The sequence below is a fragment of the Hippocampus comes genome, unplaced genomic scaffold (assembly GCF_001891065.2).
Source record: "Hippocampus comes isolate QL1 unplaced genomic scaffold, H_comes_QL1_v1.1 scaffold501, whole genome shotgun sequence".
Lineage (NCBI taxonomy): Eukaryota > Metazoa > Chordata > Actinopteri > Syngnathiformes > Syngnathidae > Hippocampus > Hippocampus comes.
Genome location: NW_017805779.1, coordinates 420,873 through 438,493, shown reverse-complemented (window position 1 = coordinate 438,493; position 17,621 = coordinate 420,873). Strand labels below are relative to the sequence as shown.

At 47.2% G+C, this 17,621-nt stretch overlaps 2 protein-coding genes across 2 annotated transcripts; both read right to left on the bottom strand.

Annotated features, from left to right (window-relative positions):
• Positions 1-406: 406 nt before the first annotated feature.
• ccl20b (chemokine (C-C motif) ligand 20b) lies at positions 407-1,574 on the bottom strand. Its single transcript, XM_019884725.1, has 4 exons — positions 1,311-1,574; positions 1,117-1,219; positions 830-904; positions 407-741 (listed from the first exon to the last, which is right to left on the bottom strand). Exons 1-4 carry the CDS (start codon positions 1,381-1,383, stop codon positions 678-680), a joined length of 315 nt encoding a protein of 104 aa, XP_019740284.1. The 5' UTR covers positions 1,384-1,574; the 3' UTR covers positions 407-677.
• Positions 1,575-4,127: 2,553 nt separating this feature from the next.
• On the bottom strand, positions 4,128-16,751 carry map3k15 (mitogen-activated protein kinase kinase kinase 15). Its single transcript, XM_019884739.1, has 29 exons — positions 16,034-16,751; positions 15,465-15,604; positions 15,322-15,345; positions 13,924-14,117; positions 13,625-13,793; positions 13,435-13,541; positions 13,134-13,304; positions 12,834-12,946; positions 11,959-12,118; positions 11,710-11,860; positions 11,529-11,636; positions 11,397-11,446; positions 11,067-11,162; positions 10,914-11,001; positions 10,653-10,786; positions 10,002-10,129; positions 9,747-9,877; positions 9,563-9,668; positions 9,013-9,170; positions 8,733-8,916; positions 8,422-8,596; positions 7,315-7,492; positions 7,032-7,217; positions 6,696-6,801; positions 6,370-6,616; positions 5,214-5,326; positions 4,794-4,900; positions 4,553-4,629; positions 4,128-4,461 (listed from the first exon to the last, which is right to left on the bottom strand). The coding sequence occupies exons 1-29, from the start codon at positions 16,344-16,346 to the stop codon at positions 4,368-4,370; spliced, it is 4,008 nt and encodes a 1,335-aa protein (XP_019740298.1). The 5' UTR covers positions 16,347-16,751; the 3' UTR covers positions 4,128-4,367.
• Positions 16,752-17,621: the final 870 nt, after the last annotated feature.

The window sequence follows — 17,621 nt, the reverse complement described above, 5'->3', positions numbered from 1 at the left end:
ACATGGCGAGCTGTGGCTAAATAGCCGGCTATGCTAACCACGCACTGTGGGTTCTTCTGGAAGAGTGACGTAATTAGCTTTAGCTAACTAGCCGTTAGCAACCACTGCGAACGACTACGATCACGCCGATAGAAAGGAACGCTCCGCAGTCGTTCTTAAAGTGTCCCCTTCTTAACAATATGCCGTCACTTGTGTATTATAAGGCTGTCCTGAGCAAACATTTTTTTTGATCATCGCTTTTCAACCTAACACACGTTACAGCACATGAGCTCTCCCTCTCCAACTGTCTTCCATTCATTCTCGTTGACTCTTCTTCGACGGTGAGCCAGGTGCAATGAAAAATACATGACAGATGCAAATTTTTCTTTCAAATGAATTGTCAACCCAAAATAATCACGACGTTACATGATATTAAAAATCAAACTCTTTAATAAATAAAACAGGCAACCAAAGCTACCCAACATGCGATACATTTGAGAACTCAATGGGTCGTGCTTTCACCATCAACCATAAAAAAATGAAAATGCGAGAACTTCCCAAAGCTTGTACTGTACATGCGTATTTACAATACTACTCTTGGCTGTTTATAAAACAGAGCTTACATTTGTGTTCAAATCAAATCCAAAGTAGCGAAGCATAATTGAATGGAGAACGAAACAAAATGCAGTTGTTCGAGTTTATGCTGCTGCTGTGCTGTTAGATTGCTGGATGAGGGCCGATTCGCTCTTGCTCTTGCGCTCGCTACACACGCACACAAAAATAACATTGATTAGACACGGATATGACTTCAAGAAAGACACAAAACCGTCTGACACCGAGTCACACTCACTCGATACACCGCCTCACTCGCTGGGTCCAGCTCAGATTGGGGTTGGCACACAAAAACCTTCCAGGGAGGTGAAAGCTGAAAAAAAAAAAAAAAAACGGGACCCAGCAAGAAAGTGAGCATCCGGGAGGAACACCGGCACACAAAACCCTTCCAGGGAGGTGAAAGCTGAAAAAAAAAAAAAAAACAGGAGCCAGCATGAGAATGAGCATCCTGGAGGAACACCGGCTTGTTGGTGAACCCATCGGCACGTGTGTGTGTGACTGTTTTGTGCCATGAAATAAACTCACATGACAGCGTTCATATCACAGAACTTGCCCATGGACTGCAAGCTGTAGTCCAACACCAGTTGGCATGACAACTTCTTCTTGATGTACCTCAAACAGCAGCTGGCTGCAAAAAAAAACACACATTGCGACGGGTACGTTGTTGATTAGCTGCTCGAAAAGTTATTTGTGATTTTACAAAAAAACAACAACCTCACCTGAATGCGTGCTGGTGGTGAAGGTGGTGAGGATGAGGAGTGCAGTGAGGAGATAAACGGCGCGGCCTTCCATGCTTCTTTTTCTGGCAGGTGTTGTCGTTTTTTTGTTGCCTTGAGGGGTGCTTGGTGGAAATGTGTGAGAGAGAGCGGCCACCTCGCACCTTTAAATAGGATCGCTCACTTTGCCGGGCTTTCCCACGCCATGGGGAGGAGTGCCGGCGCTTGTGCAATGGCATGTGCAGCCAAGCGGGAGCAATGATCATCTTCAGTGAGGTGGGCGGGTGTCAGGACTGTACTTTCTCCTGTGGGGGGGGGGGAATGCACGCCAAGATAAACAATGTCTGAATCACCTGACACCTCAATTGGAATCTATTTTTAAACTGCAGACGTCAGAGGGCTCAAACAAAGCAAAAAAAAAATGTGAATCGTAAGTCATTAACACATCGGACCTGCATTTGCGTTGCTGACAGCGGCATAGCGTTTCCTTGTTGAGGGAGATAAAGGAAAAAAACATTTTTTTTTTAAAGGAGCGAATTGGATCAGTGTGGCAGTAAATGACATTTTTAGCTTCACCTTTTCTAGCTTAACACGTTTTCATCCAGGTTCGAGATTTGTAAACTGCTCCAGCTCTGTTGTTTTTTTTTTCTCACTGAATTACTGACGTCCATTGTTTGAAAAGAAAAAAAATCAAATGAAACATTGACGATGTAAATATCGCATTCGACTGTGTAACAAAGGCTGCGTTTCGTGGTTCAAAAGATTGTTTTCAAATGAGCAAATCGTGATTTGTTCAACTGTGACGTCTTTACTTCGGGAAAAATACAGCGAGTAACGATTTAATTCTGATTCGGAAGTCGTATTTAATGAAGAAGAAAAAAACAGATTCTGGTGCTGAGTAACAGATGAGCAGCTTTGAAATATTTTTTTTAGGAATGTGAGAATTCAGACGTTGCCCAAAAATATCAACAACAAAAAAAATAAATAAATAAAATTTTCATCTTTTTTGCCAGTGATTAATGACAGCTGTATCTCTCGATTGCTCTGGATTGAGTCCAGTGGAAATGAGGCGTGATGACGTAATGAGGAGAGTGGGCGTCCTGCGCGGGCCCTGCCTCAACTTGTAAACATGATGACGTCTCATGACACTCAGGTGAACTCCGCTTCAACACAACTTTGTCTTGGTTAATGTTTGAGATTGGATTGAGATGAAAAAATGCAGAGGACGGGTCGCTTTAATAGCCGTTGTGTAGTCACTCATTCACTCATGAACCATTTTCAAAATAATGGCAAAATGTAAATTTTCCGTGCCTAGTGGTTTGCCATGTCTGCCTCACAGTACAGAGGGAGTGGGTTCAAATCCGGGATCAGGCCTTCTTGGGTACTTTGGCTTCCTCACACATTCCACAAATGTGCATGTTAGCTCTGTTAGATTCAAGTACTACCAAAAAAAAAAAAAAAAAAATGGCCGAGCATTCACATCTGGGCAATATGGGTCAGATCTGGATTGAAACTAGGTTTGGGATGACAGCATTTGACTCCATGTAGGCGTTGCACATTCTGCTCAACTCTAACAAAAAATGTAACTGGCTCACCTCTAGTGGATGTAGAAAGTCTACACACCCCACTTCAAATACAATTTTTTTGTAGTACCCCCCAAAAATGTGACCAAAATCATTCGGTGGCAGTATTAGCCAATCACATTCAAATTGATGTTAGATGAGTGTCAGGACACAACAACCTCCGATTTGGCTCAAATCAAGTTCAGCTGTTCTACCAGACGAGTTGACTGGATAAAATCCAATTTTCCAAAGGACGTCCACACTGCAAACTGTATACATTAACTCCACGCACGTCAGGGAAATTTGCTCCTTTCATCTCCCGCTTGATTTATCAAAGGGAAAGTTTGACGTCTTGTGACGTGAGCCGGAGGCACTTGAGATCGTAAACACTGCTGCTTCGTTTATCTAAATCACTCACTCTAAAGCCGACGTCGGAAGCGTTCTGATAAGGCGCACGTGATGGGAAATGGACCAGTTTGAGCAATATCGCGCACGTCATCGGGATTAAGGACGACAAAATCCAGTGGTGGGAGGTAACAAGTGCAAATATTTGCGACTCGCAGGACTATTTTTTTTCCAACAACTTCAGTCTTTCTTTTCCAGATTTTGGATTAGTCTCAAATATTGCTTTGGAATTATGTTGAAGTGAGTGGAGGAGCTTGATTTTGTCAGGCCATAGCCTCGTCTTGGCATTTGTAAACGATTACATTTTGCTGTTTGAAGCTCGATCCTTATCACCCTCATCACAATTTTTTACTTTTATACCTGAATTTAACTACCTTTCACTGTATTTTTTTTAATCATAGTAAAAGTTGAATGAGTACTTCTAATTTTACCAGTCTTTGTCTTTAATCTGTATTTCATTTTTAATAGAGTGTTAATATTTTTGGTACCTCTGATAAAGAATCACAAAAAGCCCGAAAAGGGAAACCAGGTGCACGTATCTTCCAGGTTTATTGCAAAGCATACAAATAACAACAGAGGCACACAAAAAGAGAACATGGGGGGCGGGGGGAAACCAAAAAAAAAAAAGAGTTATTGTAGAAGCTGATGGATGACATCATCTTTACATAAAGAGCAAATCGCAGCAAGTTTGGTCTTGGGTTGAAAACATTTCATAAATAAAACAGCAGTGGCGTGCTTTAATGGGCGATACATTTTGCAGAAAAGGAAAGTTTCGGTTTTTAAAACGGTAAGACAAAAGGCGACACGATGAAATTCTTTACTAGCTTGACGGTGACTGCGACAAACATCGACGTGAGATCGATAAGCGATTTATTTTGACGACTTTCATTTCTTTCGATAGATTTGAGCTCAATTGGCGGGTTTCCTTTTTTTCTGTAACAGTGCAGCAAAGCTCATTTTCTTCCGATATATCAATTATTGCATCAACGCAGAGCGGCGTGCCTGCGCCAAAGCGCTTTGGTCAAATTGAGCAGCAAAAAAAAAAACACTAAAGGGCACAAAGGCACTTTGGGGAATTTTACGTTGGCGAGCATCACGCTTCGTCCTCCGAGCGCTCGTCTCCCCTCAGCCTCGCTCGCTCCCGGTGCCTCTGGATGGCCCGCCAGATTCGGCACAGAACGCCGCCCCTGAGGATGCAGGAAGGAAAAAGGCGGGGCTTTGGCAAGGAATTTTTATTTTATTTTTATTTTTTGAATGGGCGTGCAAATTTCGTTTTACCTGAGTCGGAGACAGCGTAAATCATCTTTGGTGATGTCGTTCAGGACGTCGGTCAGTGTGTATTCTTCAAGCGCAAACTACACGGACAGACAGCAATGTTGACACCCGTGAACTATGTCGAAGTGATTTGAGGAGTTTCGTCTCGCTGCCATTTTTGCAATATCAAAACGTAACCTTTTACTGGGGTGTGAGTTCATCCCGTATTGTTACTATTCGCGACAGTTCCAAACGCTGTTGTCACCTTATCGATAGTGTCTGGGTCCGCCCCCTGTTCCTTCAGCCAATCGGTGAGCTGCTTGTCCGGCTCGTGGTCCGCCGGAATGTGGAAGATGGACGGAGGTGAAATGTCTCCAGAAAACAATCAAATATCAGTTAAGAGGAGCTTTGTGGATTTTAAAAACAGAAACTACAGCCTTGCTAATAATTCTAGCCAGTCAATTGGGTTCTTCATTATGTGTTAGCATGAAGCTAGTGGGGGCATCACTCGTAAGAAGTCGTTTGCTTGTTTTAAATACACAAAGTATGACTGTGTTTGGTCCCTATCCCCACTAGATTGTTTTTGTGTCTTAAATAACAACCTGTCTGTTTTTTTTTCTGTATGTGGCCCTTCAAAGAACAAGTTTGGACCATCTTGAGCTAAAGCGAAATGTCGGGCTTTCACCTGGCGGTCTGTGACGGACTCGAACCAGGTCCAGGTCTTGCGTGCGCTGCTGCAGCGTGGCCTTCAGGACCTGCTGGTACTCTCGCTCCTTGTGGAGTAGTTCCTCCAGAAGCCTGTCGGGGGCATGGGGGTTGGGGGGGGGGGGCAGGAGAGCTCAAAGTCAATCATTGAGGCAGCGACGCGACACCAGACTTTGTACAGTGATGACATCTTTTGTGCCACAGCAATGTGTGCAGGGTGTGCTCGTGCGGGGGCAGAAGTGGAAAAAGCTCCTGTTCTTATTCAACTAAATTTTACTGAAAGCGCCCCCCCCAAGGCCCCCCCCCCAAAAAAAAAGTAGTATAAAAGTAAAAATGAATTTTAACTCTTCTTTTTAGTACCCGTGTTGATGACTTAGCGCAACAAAAACGACACGTTACGAGCTGTTGGAAGCTCTCAAAACAATCTCGTCATCTCATGTGTGGGCACATTCTGACTTTGCACACACACACACACACATACACACACACACACTCGAGGTGGAATGTTGACGGTGTGTGTCTTACGCAACCTCAAGTGGCAAACGCTCCACCAACTGACACTCCCTCGGCCTGCGTCACATCAACAAACAAAAGTCGCACTTGCAGGAAGTGAGGTCTGGAAAGCAATTTCCTACGGGTGCGTTTCCACACTAAACTTGTCAAAAAAAAAAAAAAAAAAAGTGCATGGAAAACTAAAGCAAAAATCGACGTCAAATATTATCATGATATTATATTTGATTTTTTTTTGTGGGAATGATTTGAAAAGAACTGTTATGTTTTTCAAAGCTAGTTGTAAACCATTTTGTTAAAAAAACAATTGCTGTCAGCCTGGAAAACATGCCCTTTATTCTCTAACAACAAAAAAATAGAACGATGTTCTGAAGAAATATGACTTTAATACAGAAATAATGTGCCTTTTATTTTCGGGGAAATATATCTTTATTCATGAAAAACTCTTTTTGGTATTGAAAAAAAAATAGGAGTCAATTCTTGTCATAATACGACTTCATTCTGACAAAGAAGCATTTCTTTTATTTTCAGATTAATTGTCAGGAGGGAAAAAAAAGTTGATACCTTTATCAAAAAAATATATATCCATATTCCAAACATGAAAAATACTCCTGTCATATTTGTACCTGCTGGTCTCCTGCTTGAGGCGGCCCAACTGCGCCCCCATCTGGTGGTGATGCAAGCGTTGGTGCTCGTGGGCGTGGGCCGGGTGCAGCGCGGCCACAGTCGAATGCAGCGCCGGGTCGGCGGGGTTCCCCGGCTCGGTGGCGGCCGGCGCCAAGACGGGACCGAAGTCGGCCTCCTCCTCGTCCACCTCGTCCTCCTTCTCGGCGCCCTCGCACTCCGACGCCGGGCCGAAGTGCGTCTGCAGCTCTGCGGAAACGGGACGAATCGGATCACGTTTCCGAACCGCTCGAATGGAAACCGTCCAACGGTCGAAAACTGATCCCACCTGGGATGAGGATGGTGATGGCGGCCTGCACGGCCCTGCGGATGATGTTGTCCATGGCGAACATCCAGTGAGGTTTGATGTGATGATTCCTCAGCACCTTGTTCACCTGACACAAGCAAAAGATATTTTCATAAAACCGATGGTTGGCTCGGCGAGTACTGATGTCAAGAACCGGCCTGATTTTAATTCGCCGCCATTGACTGCCATAGACGTCAAATATCCCTTCCTCGGCGCCGAAGCACCGCTTGTGTGTAAATGAAGCTCGCGACTCAGTCACGCATTTTCCGTTCTATTCAAGTCAACGGAAGCAACGGCGGCAGACGACGCCGGACTCGCCGAATCTTGGAAGCCGAAGAGCACCAGCTGGATTTGGTTGATGGAGGTGGAGTCAAAGTCCAGGTCCAGCTTGAGCTTGGAGATGGTGGCGGCCATGACGCGCCTCTCCGGGGAATGGATGAAGTCTCGCAGGATGCAGATGATCTGCTTGATGTGCTCCACCGACAGCTGCAGCTCTTCGCTGCCCTGAAGCGCGGCCGGACGGAGAGCGAGCGTCAAATCAACTTCAAACGAGCGATAGGATTCATGTTGGCGTTTCAGGAAGACGTTTGCACGTGCGCACCTGGATGTAGTTCTCCTTCAGGTTGGAGATGACCTTCTCCTGGTCCTCGTTGAGGACCTTGAACAAAATGGCTCTCCTCTCGCTGTCCTTCTTGAGCAGGAAGAGGCCGCCGTCCCGGTCCTCTGGCGAGGGGGGGGCCCCGCTGCGGTCCTCCGACACCGAACCCTCGTCTGGAACGCTGCCGCGCACACACGCGCACAAATAAACACCGTCGGCTCGGTACAGTTTTTTTTAATTTGATTTAATTTATTTACGTTTGCAGATGCAAGCCTCTCCTGGCTACGGTGTGTGCGCAGCGGAGTCAACACGCGCGCACACACGCACACACACACACACACACACACACACACACACACACACACAGACACACACACACGTATATGCGAGTATGTGTGTGCGTGTATGCTAAGCCATTAGCAGCCGCTTGTAAAGTAATCAAGCTTCATTATATGAGGGCTGTAAAAGGTAGCGGTGCATGCTGGGACCACAATAAGGCCACCTGCCACCCAAACACACACACACACACACACACACACACACACACACACACACACACACACATTCATTCACATTGTTTTGACGTCAGGAACAGGCGCAATGTTATCGCCGCCAAGCTAGGAAGGTTCCGCTGAGTGACATTTATCTCGCTCCGCGTTTCGACCAAACTTGGCGTCGAGGGAACCGCGTCAAAATGAGTTGAGGAGCTTTGTTTAGACAAAAGTAGTGCTTTGGCACCACCGTGCTGCCGAGGGCGCTACGTTGAATCGGGGAAGGCAAAAGTCATCGTGCGGCATCTCGGTGCCCGGGAACTACGTCGGAGTGAGTTGAGTCGTTTCATTTCGACAAAGGTAGTGCTTTGCCGCCACCCGGTGGCATCTATCGGCGGTCGCAAACCCTTTTGGCCAGGCATCTGTTGCATGAATGTCAACAGGTGGATAAACAAAATTGTACCTGCTGCCATCTAGTGGAAGAGTATTGAATTGTTCGACCTGTCACTATATGTCACTAGGATTAGATAGAGAGACTAAAAGTGGATGGCAGAGTTGATGGGAATGTCTGCTTGAGTTCGGAGTGGTACTCGCGCGTGCGTATGGAAGCGTCGCACACCTCAGGTAGTTGGAGTTGGGCGGCTTGAGCAGATTCTCCGAGCCGGAGCTTTTCTTTTTCTGGAAGAAGACGTCGTGTTTGGAGTCGCAGTCGGGACTCATGGAGCCGTGTTCGCTGCTGCTGCTCCCCGTCGCCTCGCACTGCAGCTGCACCGGCAGCGAAACGTGGATGTAGTCTGGCAAAATGCAGGGGAGGGGCGGGGGGTGGACATTTGAGTAAATGAAAATGCATTGGAGTCCAAAGTGAAATACAACTGAACTGTGAGAATAAATTTTGGATTAATTTAAGCGTGCGCGAAAATGGCGCCGCACCTGACGGTTTGAAAGCGATCTTGCTTTTCTTGCCCTTGGCGTTGTGTCGCACAAACGTGTCCCTCAGCAGGTCGGAGGCCAAGGCCCGCTTGTGAGGGTCGGGCTCGAAGCAGCGCAGGATGAACGACTTGGCCTCCAGCGACAAAGACTCCGGGATCTCCGGGTGGATCTTAAACATGCCCACCTGTGTATGTTTCGCGTGGGAGAACGTAAATAAGGGTCCGTTAAATCTTTTACGGTCTTCCTTCGAACCCCGAAGGAGGTCAAAGCGGTCGCCGACCTTAAACATGGCGGCTTGCGGCTCGCCCAGCTCGTGGAAGGGAGGTTTCCCGGTGGCCATTTCTATGATGGTACATCCCAGGGACCAGATATCGGCCGGCGCTCCGTACCCCCGGGGACCCTTATCGATGATCTCCGGGGCCATGTACTGCAAAGTGCCTGCACGTAGAGACATACAGTTTTATCCTCGTTTGTTTTGTCTTCGGTAGATGTGGAATTTCCCCGACAGAGTGACTTTAACAGTTGAGACGACGACAGGGGGACAATAAAAGCGAGATGGAGGCAATAAGGACGCACACGGATACGCCTAACTAATGAAAGATCAACACAGTTCTGCCTCTGCTTGATTAGCTAATCTAATTGCACACGGCTCCGACCGACGGAGGACGCCAGATGGTCGCCGAATGTCACCGCGTGAGCGCGCATACTCCAGCATGCTACCTCGAAGCGGTTTCCATAGATAGCGAGTCACGGAAAATGCGCCGAAACGATGTTCGGCTTCAACCGTCAATCAAATTCCATTCGACTTGAGCGCAATTTCACAAATTTACCCGTGAAGGTCTCGGTGCAAGGGTTGACTCCCGCCAGCCGCTTGGAAGTCCCAAAGTCGGAAATTTTCAGAACGCCGCTGTAGGTGTTGACCAGCACGTTGTCACCCTGGCAAAAAAGGAAAACGTGAGTCATGAGTTCAAAAAAATATGTATAAAAAAAAAAAAAGACTTCTCATCGTCGGACCTTGATGTCCCTGTGGACGATTTGGTTCTCGTGCAGGTAGCGAAGGCCCTCCAGGATCTGCCGGGTGTAGAAGATGATGGTGGCCTCCTTCAGGGGACCCCATTTGGAACGCAGCAATGCCGACAAGCTCCCTGGAGGAAGAACCAAACAGTGACTTCGATTTTTTTTTCTCTCTTGTGACACACACACACACACACACACACACACACACACACACACACACACACACACACACACACACACAGGCTCACACACCTCCAGGGACTTGCTCCATGAAGATCTTGATGTATCCGTTCTCTGAAACTGAGCCCAAATACTGGACGATGTTCCTGTGCTTGAGGTATTTGTGCAGGGCGATCTCTTCGTGAAGAGGCTGCGAGTACCTGATTGAAAAAAGAAGAAAAAAAAAAGTGTGTTTCTTCACGTTTACTGATGATCAGTAAAGATTTTTTTTTTCGTCAAGAAAAGATGGTAGCTACTTCGAAATCATTAGCTTTGTGGATTGTCTTTGGATAATTTAGCTAAAACGAATTGCTAGCACACTAGCTAACATGAGCTCTATCGACGTGCTCTGCATTTCAAGCGTAAAAAAAAAAAATGCATCCGTGCTAACCCCATAACAGAAAAAGTATCAAACTCAAAAATGGTAATCGTCAATGGCACAAACCGCGTCGACCGCGAACGGTTCTTCTGCTGACCCAGAAATTGCTGATGCTACATGCTAACAAGAGCATTTCAGCTTCTCCTTTACAAAGATAACAATCGTCAATTTTGATTTTGTGCGGTCTTTTGCCACCCTGGTTAGCGCTAAATTCCAGTTTGGAGGATTTTTTGTCCATTAAAAAAAGTCAACTTGAGTCTGAGCGGTGTTTGTTGTTTGCCGCGACCGCTTGGCGCATCACCCACCTGCTGTCTCTCTCCGGGATCTCCTTGATGGCAATTCGGACCTGGTTGCTGACGTCCCTCCCGGCGTACACCACCCCGTAGGTGCCTCGACCCAGCACCACCCGGTCGCCCGTCTCGTCGGTGTCGTACTCGTACTGCAGCGGTGCAAACAGCGGAAGACTCAGGTATGCTACGACTTTGACTTACAAGTACAAATCTAAAAAAAATTCTGAAGTCGAGGTACCACCGGACAGTCCAGTCAGTGGAAATCTTCGCACTCACCTCCAGGGTGTCTCCGTCTCCTTCGCCCTCCAATTCCACGGCGTTGCCGGTGCCGTCCGAGATCATTTCCTTGACCATGGAGCAAAACCTGAGCGGATGTGCATTCGCACGTTTAATGCGCAATCTCGCCGTAACACAAAATGGCTACCTTACCGAGCACACTGCTCCTCGGTGGAGAAATAAATCTGGAAGTCGTCGGAGTTGTCGTGGACGTAGAGGAAGCAGCAACGTTCGTCAAACTTGCTGATGCTGTCGGGAAAAAAAGCGGAATCAACTCCCACCACGTCGCGGTTGATCATGCGGTCCAATAGAACGTCAAGAAGGAAGATTCGAGCTGCCCAGTGAAGATTTGAACTTTTTTGTCACCACTGCAACATCTACGCTAATTTCCACTCGCCCATCTATGGCATTTCGCATGATCTGTTAGCATGAAGCTGTTACAAACGAGGTTCAAACGTCTTAGGTCTGGGCTCTCATTCGTACCTGATGCCTTTGATGGACATGGCGGTGAAATTCCACTCGTGGATGCCTTTCTGCAACACACGAACACAACGGACGGTCACCGAGGAGAACGAGGAAGCTTTCGCTTTCACTTGAGGGAAAGACACCACGGACCGTTTCGGCGGGCGACACGTGCCAGATGGAGACGTTCTTCTCTTCCGCTTCGTTGTTGATGGACACGTACGAGGGTTGGTACACTTTGGTGGGCTCCAGAATCAGGACCTGGAACAGGAAGACGTCGGTGAACAGTTTTGGGGTGTCGGATCCAGCCGGATGTGCGTTTTCACGTCCGTACGGGAAAACGTAGCCGGTTGGTGGTTCCCTGCGTGGCCTCCACAATGATGTCCATCCAGAAGTTGAGTCTGTCGCGCTGCGGGGAATGTTCCACCAACTGCTTTTTAAACCGCTGAATCAGCTGAAGGTTCTGCACCACCGAGCGCAGGTACCTGCGAAGAGGGAAACCATAAACCGTCGATAAACCAAACCAGGTACAGGCGTTACCATCCAATCCTGGATCGGTTCTTAGAAGGACATCGGATCTTACCAGAGAGGCGGCTTCAGTTTGAAGAGTTTCTCGGCAGCTTGGGTGGCTTTGGGGATGTCGCTAGCTAGCATGCTAACAGTGAAGAACTGACCCACATCCCAGTAGTTGTTCATTTTCTCCAGGGACCCTTTCCGTCCTAACAGACTGTTCAACCTAACACCTGAAAACGACAGCAATAAGATAAGATCAGATAAGATACGATAAGAAAACTTTGATTAGTCTCACAATGGAGAAATTCCAATTCGCAGCAGCAAAGTTATGAAAGGAAGAAGTAGAAGAACAAAATATAAGAGCTGCTGTAAAGGCAGCCACTCTCGCGGCGCCATCTTGAAGTCCAAATAACAAAATAATACAACACAACACATAAGACACAGACAGTCTTGCAATCTTAACCACTTTTCTGCATCCTCTTTGTTGTATGTGCACAAGTCTGCTACAAGCTAAGTTTTGAAAGCAAAAATAAAGCTGTAGCGTCCATTGACGAAAGGAGATTGGCTCTCATCTCCTGTCCCATGTAAATCCGCTTCAATTCCAAGTCGCGACTCCCAATACCTTTGATTTAAAAAAAAAAAAAAATGAATAAATAAACTACAAGTCTTTTTGAAAATCGATTTGAAGTTGTTACGAGTCCTGGGAATCATTTGCTTCCGGGAACCGTCATCCCTCCTCAAAAATCAAGGCACCAATGTAGTTGGTATCAAACAAGTGTTTCAAATAACGGCCTTGAAAACTGCAACTCCGTTGCCAAGTACGCCCCAGTTAGCGGTGCAAAAAAAAAAAAAAAAAAAAAAAAAATCTGAAGTCTCCAGATGGTAGTGTGTAAAAACTTGAACCTGGTGGCTGGTGACTGGATATCAAGTCCGAAATCCTCTTACCGATTTTCCTTAGTTCCATGGAGCTCTCGAACTGTTGGCCGGCGACGATGAGGAGAACGGCCAGATTAATACCCGAGTAGAGGGTCGGCTGCAGCTCAAACCCCTTTCTGTACCTGCATTAACAAACGGTTCCTTTCATCTGTTCCTCTTGGGGGGTCCTCAACATCAACATACATCTCGCATGGATTCACATTCCTGTTAAAACTCATCCAGTGCCAGCCAATTCTAGATCAAGTCTGAAAAGACGTTTAAAAACGTCTTTGGGATTGAATGAGTTAAGGGCTGGAAGTAGATTCTCACCACTGTATAGCGTTGTCTCTGTTTTTGGTGTCTTTGCAATCAGAGTCCAGGAAAATGTCCTTATAGATTCGCCCGCACAGGCAGAACATGTCGGGAGCCGGGTGTTCGCATGACTGCAGGACGTGCAGCATCACGCGTAAAGCCTGCTCCCTGTCACCGGGACTGTTCCTCCTGCAAACATGGCCACGTTTGAGACGACCTGAAAAAAGAACATCGGCGGAACACTTTCGGGGACGGTGGCTACTACGGTGGACGGCTTATCGGGTTACGGGGTGCGCGAAAGGGCGTTCCTCCGCGTCACCTGTTTAATGCGAAGGCGTAGTGGAACTGGATCATGGGCTGTGTTGCCAGGTCGCAAGTCGGCAGCATTTCCAACGTTTGCACCAGTTTGACCATGGCGTCGTAGTCCTGACGAACCAAAGAAACGTGATGCGTGACTCGCGTCTGATTTGGTTAGGAATGGTTTCGGTTACACGCAGGCGCGAGCAGACCTGGATGTCCCTGTAAGAGAAGAGCAAATTCATGACGATGTCCTGCGTGAGGACTTCGGTGTTGTCGATGCGGAGCTTGATGCGGGAGAGCTCCTTGGCCAGCTCCTCGCCTTGGTACTTCTCCCTGGCCTTGCGGATGTCGTTGAGCAAGGTGTCCTTAAAGGAGGCACTGGAAATAGACACGGTGGACACTAAGAACCATCTGCATTGAACGTGCATGGAATAATTGACCGTCAATGATTTTGAGGACCATTTATCCATTGAGACGTGGCATTTTTTTTTTCCCGTTTGCGTCTAACCAGGATGTGACGTGAATATCCTTCAGTAGGCTGGTGAAGCGGTCCATGAGGGGGACGCAGAGGGGCCCCAGGAGGTTGTCCCAACTGGGCTGCATGTACTCGCTGGCCCTCCGCTGGGCGTCGCTCTCGCAGCAGGTGTACTCATGGTTGGGGGTCACGATGTAAGGGATGAAGTAGTAGTTGCCGCTGGATGCCTGGAGGTCGACAGAGACGGTACCTTAACGCAGATAACAATCCACAGCAGGATTTTTGGGGGATTTTTTTTTTAATAGCCTAAAAAAAAAAAAAAATGGCAGTGGATGGCAACCATGCACAACGGTGACATTAAAAATAAGAGAAAACAACACGTGAATAGCCGTCCATTCTAGTCACCGCTGTCCCTTAAAGGGTTAAAAGGAGACTTGTCCCTTGTGTTTGTCACCAAAGCTTTCTGCAGAAATAAAAAAATAAAAAAAAGGTGAACGCCAGGCAGCCTTGGAGTTTGTAAGCCGCGGCAGAATCAGATGAAGCTCCCCAGCAGGATCTGGATGTTGTCTCTCAAGTGCTAATTTTCTCATCCATCTCTTGTCCCACAACATGCAACAAAATCCATTATACACATACAGACTGCACTCTGCACCCCCTGCCCCAAAAAAAAAAAAAAAAAAAAGTAGACCCACAAAAACAGAAGACAGACCAATTCTGAGGGTCTGCTGGATAGTAATTAGCAAGGCAGGGTGCATGTGGGGGGGGGGGGGTGGTAAGGAATACAATAAGAGTCATGAGTGTGACAGTTGGTCAGCGTCATGCCAACAACGCCAAATGTGAGCACAAACGCTCAAGAAAGAACCAAGTCAAACGTAAGGCAATGCCGTATTCCCGACTGACCGGAACAGGAGCGGGTCAGACTATGTTAGAACAAGATCAGGCGACGAGGTTTCTGTGGTTTGTCAGCACACTGGACAGTTAAATACCGCAAGTTCACATTTGGCCTTTCAGCATTTTGCGAGTTGCACATTTTTTTTTTTGTGCCCAAGGAGGCCAATGCAACTTCCTGTTCCTCCTCCGTCACTGTTCCAGAGCACAATCTCCCCGCATGCTTTTGCTGCTCGATTGTAACTTACTTTATTGCCAGAGCCTCTGTACTCAGGAGGCAGCTGGACCCAGGGGAAACCCAACCCTGGAAGATGAACTGCCTTCTATTAAAAAAAAAAAAAAAAAAAAAAAACAACAAACACCATTCAGACATGAAAACCGTTTGCTTGGAAGAACAGCCGCTAATGTTTCGTGGGATTCTATTTCAAGGAGAGCGCGTGAGTGGTGATTGGGACGGAGCGAAAGCCGCGCACAAAAATAGCCCAAGACATTGTATGAGCGTGCATGCGAGTGTCATGTACTGTCACGTGCGCAGACACTTACTGTGTTCTTCTGAGCAACCATATCCTGAAAGCACAACGCAAACATGAGTGAGTTTTCAAGGCTTATTCAAAAAGCAAAATAACAGAAAAAAATGCAGTTTTGTGTCGAGAGAAAAAAAAAAAAAGGGGCGCCCGTGGGTTGACCTTGAGCGACTGGGCCGTGTCGGGGTCGGTGTCGTGGTACAAGATGACGTTGTTGGCCATGTCGAAGCTCTCCCTCACGCCCAGGTGGTAGAACAAAGACGGCTGGCGGAAGACATCGCTCATGTCCACCACGGCGATGTCTGCACGGACAACAAGACATTTTGCAACTCTCCCTAAAAAGGACCGCGTTTGATTTTTCCATGAGTTATATTCTTGAAAAGTAACAAAACTTTTTTTTTTTTGGGGGGGGGACTCTGCCCACCTTTAGTGCTAAGTTATCAAAACAGGTCTTGCATGTATACTTTTGTACTTTGGAGCCTCTACTTGTTTACTTTCACTTCAGTTAGGTCTGCACTTCAATATTTTTCTCCACACGAGTATCTGGAGGCTATTTCGTGTGCGGTGGGGACTTTTTGCACCTTTGAACACACCTGCGAAAGCCTCATTCAATGTCGAAAGTCAAGAAAAGCATTCGCTTGCAACACGTTGCGACTAATAGCGACTTAGCCGAACGTCAAACAACAACAACGGGTGAACACATGTCAAGATTCACAAAGCAGACTTGGTACCTGCGTCGTAGAAGCTGTCCAGCACGGATGTCTCCCCAAAATCGAGCCTCCCGAAGGTGACGGTGGTGAGCAGGGCGCTCTCGGCGTCGCACGCCCGCTGCAGACATTGCAGCGCGCCGGATTCCGGGCTGCTGGCCATCACCGCTTTCAGCCCGTCGTTCAGCACGTACACCACCCGCAGGGATCGCTGCTTGGCCGGCGGGCTGGGACTGGACAGCTCGGCCCTCTCCCGGTCCCTCTCCAGCACGCACATGCCGGCCGAGTGCTCGCCCGCCATGCAGTCCGCCGCCTGCGCGCTCTGGCCGGCTTCCATGTCGCCGGGCCGCCTCCGCCTCCTCCTCCTCCTCCCCTTTGGCTTCCAGTCAAGAGCGCTTCTTCCCCGCTGGGGCTCGTCCTGCTCCTCACCTGACGAGCACCTGAAGTCTCGGGGAGGAGAGGAGCGCGTCTGAGGTTGTCCCTGCGCATCTCCGCCTCATTAAGTCGCATCATCGGCCCATTATCTCGCACCAAGGGGCCCCGTTTACTCCCGGACCGGTTCCGACTAGATCTCCCCTGTGAGGAGGTGTGCGTGCGTGGAAGTGACATGACGACTGAAACGCGCAATTCGGTAGCTTACTTATGAGCGCACACTGAGTGCTTTCACTTCTGTTTGGGGAGTCGTGTGAAAGTTCATCACGAATTATGAGCCGCTCATAAAGTGAGTCCACAAAGCGCGCGCGCGCACACGCTAGTGTGGACGTTTCGTTGTCCACACAATTTTTGTCATCGCCTCCTAGAGTTTGCATGATGTTTGGTTCTTGTTAGTCGTGTGATGTTCCGTTTGTTTGAAAAATGGATGTCTCGTTGTCCACACAATTTTTGTCATCACCTCCTATCGAGTTTGCATGATGTTTGGTTCTTGTTTGTCGCGTGATGTTCCGTTTGTTTGTTTTTTTGTTTGGGCGCGTAGTCCTGCAATTGGGCTTTGGCGCCATCAAGTGGCACTTTGGTGCCAAGCACCTATGTTGAAGTGATTTTACCATGAAGACAAAAGCAGTGCTTTGCTGCCGTCTCAGGTCGTGTTAATGCCAAGGAGCTTTCTTGAAATGTGGCGAGGAGCTTCACTGAGACAAAAGTAGGGCTTTGGTGTTGAAAAGCTTCATTTTAGACTCAATGACTTGCCGCCATCTTATCTTGGCAACTATGTTGATATGAATTGAGAAATGTTTCGCTCTGGCATCATCTTAATACTGCTAACAGCCACTGGGCAACTGTCATCTGTTGCGATGTAGTCAGAAGCATTTTTGGTCTTTTTGTTCATTCCTGACATTTTGCTGACAATTTCTCAACTTTGCAGACAAGTTTTGTTGTTTCCCGCATCCAAAATAATAAATGAAACTCATACAGTACATAATAGCATCTTTATTCCACTGAAATATAAAAGAATATATATTTTTATAGATTTTTTTTTTTTTTTTTAATGATCGCTATCTTGGAGAAAGAGAAGACCAAGTCAAGAAAACAATTTGCAGCCAGTTTTTTTTTGGTGTTGTTTTCTTGTAGTTTGTGTGACAAAGAAAAAAAAAAAAGAAAGTGAAAGAGGAAGGCC

Excerpts from the sequence above, each read along its gene's own strand:
- map3k15 (XM_019884739.1), bottom strand. The coding sequence starts at position 16,346 with ATGGAAGCCGGCCAGAGCGCGCAGGCGGCGGACTGCATGGCGGGCGAG. Across the intron at positions 13,305-13,434 it reads TACGCCTTCGCATTAAACAG|GAGGAACAGTCCCGGTGACA; the intron begins GTGACGCGGAGG and ends CCATGTTTGCAG. Across the intron at positions 6,617-6,695 it reads CATCACCATCCTCATCCCAG|AGCTGCAGACGCACTTCGGC; the intron begins GTGGGATCAGTT and ends CCGTTTCCGCAG.
- ccl20b (XM_019884725.1), bottom strand. The coding sequence starts at position 1,383 with ATGGAAGGCCGCGCCGTTTATCTCCTCACTGCACTCCTCATCCTCACC. Across the intron at positions 1,220-1,310 it reads CACCACCAGCACGCATTCAG|CCAGCTGCTGTTTGAGGTAC; the intron begins GTGAGGTTGTTG and ends TTTTTTTTGCAG. Across the intron at positions 905-1,116 it reads TGTGATATGAACGCTGTCAT|CTTTCACCTCCCTGGAAGGT; the intron begins GTGAGTTTATTT and ends TTTTTTTTTCAG.